Source organism: Chanodichthys erythropterus, chromosome 6 (genome assembly GCF_024489055.1).
Source record: "Chanodichthys erythropterus isolate Z2021 chromosome 6, ASM2448905v1, whole genome shotgun sequence".
In the NCBI taxonomy this organism is placed as follows: domain Eukaryota; kingdom Metazoa; phylum Chordata; class Actinopteri; order Cypriniformes; family Xenocyprididae; genus Chanodichthys; species Chanodichthys erythropterus.
The window spans coordinates 21,456,247-21,466,306 of record NC_090226.1 but is presented as its reverse complement, the minus strand read 5'-3'; the positions used below and the strand labels follow the sequence as shown (position 1 = coordinate 21,466,306).

The 10,060-nt window shown below is 35.1% G+C and overlaps 1 protein-coding gene across 3 annotated transcripts; it reads right to left on the bottom strand.

Annotated features, from left to right (window-relative positions):
* Positions 1-628: 628 nt before the first annotated feature.
* On the bottom strand, positions 629-10,060 carry mob3c (MOB kinase activator 3C). Of its 3 annotated transcripts, none has more exons than XM_067387384.1 (4): positions 9,746-10,060; positions 6,142-6,698; positions 4,832-5,034; positions 629-1,954 (listed from the first exon to the last, which is right to left on the bottom strand). In XM_067387384.1, exons 2-4 carry the CDS (start codon positions 6,557-6,559, stop codon positions 1,925-1,927), a joined length of 651 nt encoding a protein of 216 aa, XP_067243485.1. In that variant the 5' UTR covers positions 6,560-6,698; positions 9,746-10,060; the 3' UTR covers positions 629-1,924. The 3 variants fall into 3 exon arrangements, with proteins under 3 accessions (XP_067243485.1, XP_067243486.1, XP_067243484.1); XM_067387385.1 differs by lacking the exon at positions 9,746-10,060 and adding an exon at positions 8,836-9,112 and having other exon boundaries at positions 6,142-6,670; XM_067387383.1 differs by having other exon boundaries at positions 630-1,954; positions 6,142-6,670.

Here is a 10,060-nt window from a genome sequence, read left to right as displayed (position 1 = left end):
AGTAGTTTAACCTAATTTTATAATGTTGATGTTTACACTGTAATTTCTACAAGCTTAAATTGAGTACTACTAAATAACTTGCATTTTTTTTTTCTGTATTATTTACTTAACCATCATTTTTTTTTTTTTTTTTTTTTTTTTTACAGTGATACCAATTACGCACTGTGTTATTGATAAATTGAGTGTTTTATAAATAAAGGAAACACAGGACATGTGGATTGCTTAATGCATACTGTGACACTCTTAAATGATCTTGTGTAGTGTCATTATTCTACCACTAGATTATCTGCGTAAGCATGCTCAGAGGTGTGCTTATATTTACACACATTTCTACATTTAAGTACAAGTTGGTGAAACCCACACTTTGCGTGAAACTGTTCTTACGCACTCACTATACGCACAAATCTGTCCGTACGCACCATTGATAAATGAGGGCCCAGGTGTGAAAAACTTGTTGCATCTTTCCCAAAAAGACTTGTGGCTGTATTAGATCAAAAGGGTGCTTCTACTAAATACTGAGCAAAGGGTCTGAATACTTAGGACCATGTGATATTTCAGTTTTTCTGCAAAAATGTCAACAATTCTGTGTTATTCTGTCAATATGGGGTGCTGTGTGTACATTAATGAGGAAAAAAAATTAACTTAAATGATTTTAGCAAATGGCTGCAATATAACAAAGAGTGAAAAATTTAAGGGGGTCTGAATACTTTCCGTACCCACTGTAGTACTAATAGTGGTTCTTTGGCTCATAATCATAGGGGAACCTAGTGCTGTATAGCACCAAATCTTGGCTCTTCAGTGGTTCTTTGGGATGATTGAGGTTCTACATAGCACCGCTACCATATACAGAATCTGTTAAGCCCCGGTACAGTTCTTCAGCGGTTCTTCAGTGGTTCTTTGGGGTGGTTAAGGTGTAGCACCACTGCTGTAAAGAACCTGTTAAGCCCCTTTAAAGGTTCTTTACGAGCCAAAGAACCACTGTTTGTGCTATTTAGCACCATTTTTGTTGAAGAAATAAAATGCGATATGGCACCTCTTATGGGTTCTACATAGCACATTTTGCAGTAGAGCACCTTTAAAGATATGCTGCCATAGCACCAAAAGTGGTTCCCCCTATGATTACGAGCAAAGAACCACTTTTAATGCTATATAGCACTTTTTTCTTTCTTCTTTTTGAGTGATATGTTTGTATATTTTAAAAATGAGTTGCAGTATAGGCTACTAAGCAAGGCTAAGTATAATGAATGTCTGAAAGTGATGTAATGAGAAACTTCTGGTTTGTAATTTCACATCCAGTTCATAAAAAATTAAAAAGAAGAGAGTCATTTAAAATGTTTGTATTTTACTTGCATGCAAAAATACAATAGCAAAAACAGCAAAATGTCTCAAAATGTCCTGAAATTAGAACAATACTGTGGCGTACTATTCATCATCATTCACCAGCTATGATAATAGTTTCATACTGCACATGCCCTGGTTAAATAAAAATACTAGCAAAGGCTTCCGCCCCTGCACTGGCACAGACTCGACAGAGCAAGAGTGTAACATCTTAAACTTAGCAGAAGTTTTAGACATGCCATTTCAAGACAAGTTTCCCTCAGGGACAAATATTTTTAAAGTATCGTTGAAGTCACATTGTGAAATGCTTAAAAATATATGCAGAATACTAAGCAATCAATGCATCATTTCATATCAATACTGCACAATCTGACATATATAATTTAAACATTTACTGTCTCAACATACTGAATTTCTGGACCCATACTATTTCTGAAATATTGAAGCAAAGTTGTATTGCAGTTTAGCACATTTGTGAGTCTTAGATCTCGGCTGATTGTAGATCAGACCTCAAGTACATTATTCTTTTGGTCTGAATGTTTGAAGTTTTTTGTGCTTTTGGATGCACATCCATCCTCCACATCTTTCAGTGGCAGATCCTTTCTGTCATTTCTTTCTGTAAAGACAGAAAAGACCCAATTATAAGGACATACCACATTTGCAATGTGTTGTCTGCATAGTTTTTCATAAAACTGGCAAGTTAGCTAAGGCTGAGTACATTCTGCTTTAAGACACTAAATGCCACCAATGTTAGGGAAAGTTACTTTTAAAAGTAATGCATTACAATATTGTGTTACTCCCTAAAAAGGTAACTAATTGTGTTAGTTTCTTTTTATGGAAAGTTGTGTTGCGTTACTTTTGCATCACTTTTTCCTTACCTAGGCTTGCTTGTTTTTTTATAATTTATAATAATAATAAGTTTTTTTTTCTTTCTCAAATGTAAAGGCCCTTTCACATCAAAAGTGAAATGAATAAGCCTCAGGTTGAAGGAAATGCAAATTCACACTTGTACAGTAGAGGGCGCAGCTCAAACCTTTCAGCTGTGCTGCCATTTTGAATAGCAGAAGAATAGGACGCAAAAGAAGAAAGTTCAACAATCTTACTTCAGCAATAAAAATAAATAAATAAAAAAAAAGGAACACAAATGTGATGTTTCTCTTAAGTAATTTTTAACCTATTGGTACAGTTGAATTTGATCATCAAAGGTAAGCAGCAAAGACATTGGTTAATAAAGTGAGATTAAATACATATTTGTGAAATTTAAAACATTTGTTCACTTAAAATGAAAATGATCCCAAGCTTTACTCACCCTCAAGCCATCCTAAATGTATATGACTTTCTTCTCTCTGAGAAATATCTGAGAAATATTAATAAATATCAGCCAGACCGCCTTCCACTTTCAACTTACAAAAAAAGCGTAACTGAAGTCACGTCAGTTACGCTTTTTTCGTAAGTTGAATACGGAAGACGTAGGACGTAGTGTAAGGATTTTGAACTGCGAGAGGAGTTACACTTTCTTTGTAAGTAGATTACGGAAGGCGGTCTGACGGAAGCTAGATATTTTTTCTTAATCAAACGCATCGCTTTGCTTCAGAAGGCCTTTATTAAAGGATTAGTCCACTTTTAAATAATCTTTTACTGATAATTTACTCACCCCCATGTCATCCAAGATTCATTCTTTCTTCAGTCGAAAAGAAATTAAAGTTTTTGATGAAAACATTCCAGGATTATTCTCCTTATAGTGGACTTCAATGGGCACCAAACAGTTGAAGGTCAAAATTAGTTTCACTGCAGCTTCAAATTGTTCTACACGATTCCAGATGAGAAATAAGGGTCTTATCTAGAGAAACCATCGCTCATTTTCTGAAAAAAATAAAATAAATGCTCATCTTGAACTAGCTCTCTTCTGCTTCTTCTCTATTAGAATTCTGGCTCTCCACAGGTCAAAGTTTTGAACAAATTTTTATATGCAATATACTAGCTCAATAGTATATAACAATTACTTCAAACTTTGACCTGTGGAGGGCAGTAATACACTTAGCAGTGTCTAAAATGCTGGAATTCAAATAGAGAAGAAGATGAGAGCTAGTTCAAGATGAGCATTTATGATTAAAACTTATATAATTTTCAATTTTTTTCAGAAAATGAGTGATGGTTTCACTAGATAAGACCATTATTTCTCATCTGGGAACGTGTAGCTGCAGTGTAATTTGAAGCTGCAGTGAAACTAATTTTGACCTTCCAACTGTTTGGTGCCCATTGAAGTCTACTATAAGGAGAATAATCCTGGAATGTTTTCATCAAAAACCTTAATTTCTTTTCGACTGAAGAAAGAGAGACATGGACATCTTGGATGACATGGGGGTGAGTAAATTATCAGGAAAAGTTTATTTAAAAGTGGACTAATCCTTTAACCCCCTGGAGCCGTGTGGAATACATTTATGATGGACGGATGCACTTTCTTTAGCTTCATTCTCGTTGGTCCCGTTCACTGCGTCAGGATATTTATGAATATATCTCTGATTGTGTTCATCAGAAAGAAGAAAGTCATTTACACCTAGAATTGCTTGAGGGTGAGTAAAGGGGCTAATTTTAATTTTAAAGTGAACTAATCCTTTAAAATAGAAAATTATGCAAACCTACAATAATTACATGAGTTTGCATTTCACTATTTTTATTCATTTTGAGGAATACTGAATCTGTTATTGTGAAAGTGAGTTGAGTAAACGCCTGTTCACATTTAGTCCAGAACTACAATAACCATCATGTTTACACAGCGCACACAATGCCTTTACAGGACACAGAGAAAATTTAACATATTATCTCTGTATTAATAAAATGTATTTAGTTACCACATGTAGTATGAAAGATCGGTTCAAGTGTACTACAAGTGGTAACTAAATACTATCTTTGTATTAAAAATGTATGTTAAAAGCACATTTTAGTTCATATTCATGGTGTCTCAAAATAGCACAGTTGAGTACACTTAGATGTTCTTAAGATTATCTTAAGAAGTACTAAAGAAGAATTTTTACCATTTTAAGTACAAAATTAGTGTGCGAAAATAGAGCACTACATTATGGAAGTGTACTGTTTTTTTGACCTGGGCACTTACTCCTGATTTCTCTCAACTTGGAGACAGAAGAGGTGTCAGTCAATACATGGGAAAACAAAGTAACCTGCATTACATATTTGAAAAAGTAACTAAGATATTTTGTGGTAAATTTAAAAGTAATGCATTACTCGTTAAAAAAGTAATCTGATTACCTAACTTGCATTACTTGTAATCAGTGCTCAAATTGAATCAAGTCTTACGGGGGGGTCCTGGATCCCCCCAGCCCCCCCTCAATTCGAGCACTGCATGTAATGCGTTACCCCTTAACACTGATGACCTCTATCATCCTTGTGTCTACTAACAATCATTATTTTTGAGAGTCAGTCAACAATCAAGCCCCTCTGCTCTATAACAGTAATGAAAGTGCAGCTCTCTCACCAGTGGCTCCAGCTCCGAGTGGTCAATAAGGCTGAACTCAGAGATGAAGAAATAGTAGTGTTTGTAGCAGGTGTTGATATGGGCCTCAGCCCCCATACTACAGATCATGTCAAAGTGATGGATGTACACGTGTACAAACACCCGAAACAACCGACTCAGAATCTTCTTGCACACCTGCTGAAAGTTCTTTGGAAAAGGGACTCCTAAAAACAGAAGGAAACCTGTGTCACCCTTATCACATCGCATTGTATTGCACTGTATCATTAACACATTTCAAGATGGTAGACTTGTGCTCTATGATTTTTTTCCATGAGAAAATTCAAATGTTATTTAAGGAGAAAAAGCCTACTGAGTATGTCTCAAGGGTTTCAGCGAAAAGTTCAGCCTGTGGAATTATGAATTGTTGGCAGTGCTTAAGTATAGCTTCTGTAACTCTATCCAGCTATTTTTTTTTTTTTTTTTTCAGACAGAAGTATGTCTAGTGTTCCCTGGCCCCAAGAATTATACAGCAATTCCTGGGAAACTTAACTGGATAATTTCTCAACCCAGTTATCCAGTAATATTTCTATCTAAATATTTTTGTCCTAATTCCTTTTATTTGCATACTCATTTATTAATACGCTAAGCTGTTCAAAGCTACTTACTGAAACAGTAAAAAGGTTACAAATATAGGAGTGTGAAAAGATAGGAAAACTTAAAGAAACATAAAAATCTGGTTTAAAACACAAAGAAATGTACTCTTTGTAAAAGTTGCAGTTTTATGACTCTAAAAAGGTGTTGTAACCATAAACTAAGAATCATGTGATAAATATATTTCAAGGTATTTTATATATTAAAAAATAAGTTAATTCATACAAATTATTGAATTATTTAAGGAACTTTTTGACCATGACACAGTCAGCAGGTTTCTGTTTTATGATATAATTTCCAGTTTTATGTTTTGATTAGTTTTCTGAAAATGTTTGGTTGAACAAATGTTGGCTGAACTATGACTCAAATGGTTTTCAAATATATTAATAAGCAGTGAGGCAGTTTTGATAAAAATTATTTCTAATAATAAATAATAATGAAAGATAATGCCAAACATATTCAATAAGGTTTTCTTTTCAAGAATTTCATTCGTTTAATGATATCAGGACAGTTATATGACCCTGATATTTTATGTACGTTATGCCCTCTAAAAAATATATCAAATGATTAATTTAGCATTTAACAAAAAATAAATGCGTTTCATGTCAATGACAGACTGCACTAGTATAGCCCTGTCAGAACAATGAAGATGTCTGGAAAACATATTTGACATCACACACCTACTCTTGTAGGAAAGATGTCCTCATTATTGATGAGTGACTCGATCCAGTTCATCAGGAGGTTCATGTATATAAGAGCAGGCAGCTTGGTGGGCTTCTTGTATTGATCCCCATCCTGCCACCTGTATTCATAACGTGGCCCTCCGGACATGATGGGACAGCTCTTCTCAGTGCAGAACTCACTCACGGTCCCGTAGATGAGGTTGATACGATTGAAGAAATCCACCACGTGCACAGCTATCCAGTCATTAATGTTCTCCCCATCTGGCAGCTGCACCACTTTCCTCAGGTCCAGGCCTGATTTCAGAGACGCTTGGGCTCTTTTGTATAGCTCAAAACGCTGGGTCCCAGGTTCAAATCGCTTTCGAGGCCGGAATGTTTTGTCTTTGCTGAAAACCTGACCCAAGCACAGAGCCATTGCTGAACTGAGCAGGGTGATGGAGGAGTCAGATCCAGTCAGGATCCGGACAGTTGTGATTGTTGACTCTTATGATTCCCTGGGCCCTTGTCCCATCCAATGAGGAAGTCTCTAGAGAGCAGAAAAAGTAAAGCAATGCCTGTCATATATATATAAATATATATATATATATATATATATATATATATATATATATATATATATATATATATATATATATATATATATATATATGAAAGAGATTATAAATAGAAAGAAAAGAGAAAACATTTATCACAATAACCATGACACACTTGTTACCCTTGCTGTGCCTAAATCTAGACAGTTGTATATATATATATATATATATACATATATATATACACACATATATATATATATATATATATATATATATATATATATATGTGTGTGTATATATATGTATATATATGTGTATATATATGTATATATATATGTATGTTTATATATATATATATATATATATATATATATATATATATATATATATATATATATATACACAAATATATACACAAATATATACACATATATATATATATACACATATATATATATATATATATATATACACACATGCACAGTTTTGGGGAAAGACTTTTAAAAGTAATACATTACAATATTGCGTTACTCCCTAAAATTGCGCTACTTAATTACTTTTTATGGAAAGAAATGCCTTTTTCTCATCTGGGATGGGCTTTTTGTTTGTTTTTGTAACAACAAAAGTTCTATTTTTGGCAAATGTAAAGGCCAAAAGTGAAATGAATAAGCCTCGAGGCTGATTTATAATTCTGCGTCGAGTGTACGCCGTAGTTACGGCGTAGGCTGTGCGTAGCACGCGTAGCCTACGACGTAGCCTGACGTGTATGGAGTCAAATTAATGCCTTAAAGTTTTGCACAAAAATAAAGAATTATTTCACCTGTCGCCGATTACGTTCCCCTCCAATGCATTTCGCGGGGGCGTGCCCCCGTTTCTTGACTCCACCCCCACGTCAAACCAGTGCCATAAAGAGATCCGCACAGAAAAGTGCAGCGCAAAAGAAAACCGGTATCGTGAGCGCACGCTTGACTGAAACACAGAATAAAATGAGCGCTGCAAATGATTTAGTAGGTTTGAGCATGAAAAATATGTGGCAAAGATAAAATAGGATTACAGCTGTCATTGATTTTTGTAATTGATTATATTTTTATTTTTGCACTACTTTATTTTATTTTGCAATTTATTATTTTTGTTTGCAAAACATTTTTTTATTGCTCAATTCTTTTTTGTGTTTTGCAAAACTTTATTTTTGTGCAAAACTTTAAGGCATTAATTTGACTCCATAGACGTGCACCTTTTCAAAAATGTAACAACGCGTCAATTCTAGGCGAACTGCAAGCGCTGTGATTGGTCTGCTAGAACCCCTCCCTCGGGTCAAAAAAATGGCGCGGAGCACTCGGAGAAGAGCGAGCACTTTCAACTTCACTATGAATGAAAAAACACTCCGTTTCAGAAGATACATACAGTCAAACTGCAAAAAGTCGTTACCTATTTGCCGATTCTCTGCTGGTTCTTCTTCGGCTTTTGCCTTGATACTCAACATGACCGCGGACACTGCCTACTAGTGGTCTGCATGCACGTCGACGCGGACAACGACGCAGAAGTATAAATGAAAACAGACGCATAGCCTACGGCGTAGAGGCTCCGGCGTAGGTCCGACGCTGAAGTATAAATCAGCCTTCAGGCTGAAGTACACACAAATTCGCACCTGTACAGTACAGGGCGCAGTTTAAACAAACAAGCAGCTGTGCTGACATTCTGCAATACAGAAGAATAGGAACCAGGAGAAGTAAATATATGCTCTTAGTCTTGAATTAGTCTAGAATAACCATCATGTTTACACAGCACACACAACGCATCTGCACTCACTCCCAATTTCTCTCAACATGGGGACAGGGAAATAAATAAATGGAAAAACAAAGTAACTGCATTACTTATTTGATAAAGTAACTCAGATATTTTGTTGTAAATTTAAAAGTAATGTGTTACTTTACTTGAAAAAAGTAATCTGATTACATAACTCGCATTACCCCAATATTGTTTGTATGTGTATATGTGTGTATTTTTGTGGAAACTAATATTTTTTTATGAATTGTTTTGATGAAGAAAGTTCAAAAGAACAGCATTTATTTGAAATAGGCATCTTTTATAACATTATAAGAGTTGCATCCCTGCTGAATATAAGTATTAATTTCTTTAAAAAAATCTTACTGACCCCAAACTTTTGAATGGTAGTGCAAATAAACTCCATAAACAGACCACTACAAACAAACAATTCATTTAATTCTCTCAATGCATTTAGTTTCCCTTCGTGTTGTTTCATCCATATCACCGTTTTCATAACTTCCTGTGTTTGTTCGAAGCGGCTGAAATGAGATAAGTTTTGGAGGGCTTTTAAAGTGTCTCTTCAACCGTACATTCAAACCCTGCCTCTCTGTTTTCATTTAACGTCCTAGGAGTGTATCCGTGTTTGATTCCATCCTTTCTTTGTCTATTTGATAAGTCTTGTTTTTCTTTCCCTCTCTCTTTCTCTTTCCTCCCATAAATGTATTCACAGAAAGCCTGGTTATGAGAACCAAACCAGATTGTTAAATCACCAGTTTCTCTTACCTCATAGCCCATATTGTGATATATTTTGCAGGAACATTTTAGATGTCTCATAAGTCTGTTTCTGGCATTTGTTGCTGTGACTGATAATGCATATCATGGCATTTCCACACAGGCACTTAAAAAGCCTACATTTTCATAGAAAATTATTGATTTACTCTCTTTTATATATTTTTCAATTCTATAAAATCGACATATCACTGTTTCTAAAGTGTTAAATATCCTTTCACTATCCTTTCAGGTAGTTAAAGAGTAACAAATACCAAAAGTACTCAGTTGTAGAGGTTGGATTTAACTCGATTCATTCAATATGTAAGGAACCAAAAGACAGAGGAGTTATTTATCCACCCCCTCCAACAATCACGTCAAACACTGACGTGTCTGATCACGCTTTCTCTGAGCCCCCACGGCACATGAGCTCTGACATTACTACATTAAGTCAGATCATGAAAACAAAAGTGAAAACTAATGAAAACAGATGGAAGAAAAGTAAAAAATGGAGATTTTAAGGTCCCTACCTAAAGAACCTGGCTTTAGTCCCGCTCTAGACACTTGGAATGCTGTGGTAAACTTGAAAAGAATTCCTCTGTCTCCTGTTCTTTCCAAGAGGGAACAGCTCAAATCCAAATAGTCTTGTGATGATCCTTTCTCTTTCCCACTCATCAGCCGGTCTTATCCCTCCAAAACTCAGTAAGGGAATTCAGTACAGAATAATAAAAAAAAAAACAAGCTGAAAAGTCACTTGGCTTCTCTTCCTGTGTATGATGTCATATCCTGATTTTGTCTGGTAGGCCCTGTTGTCTGTTTTTGTGTGCCTGTGTGTGTGTCATGTG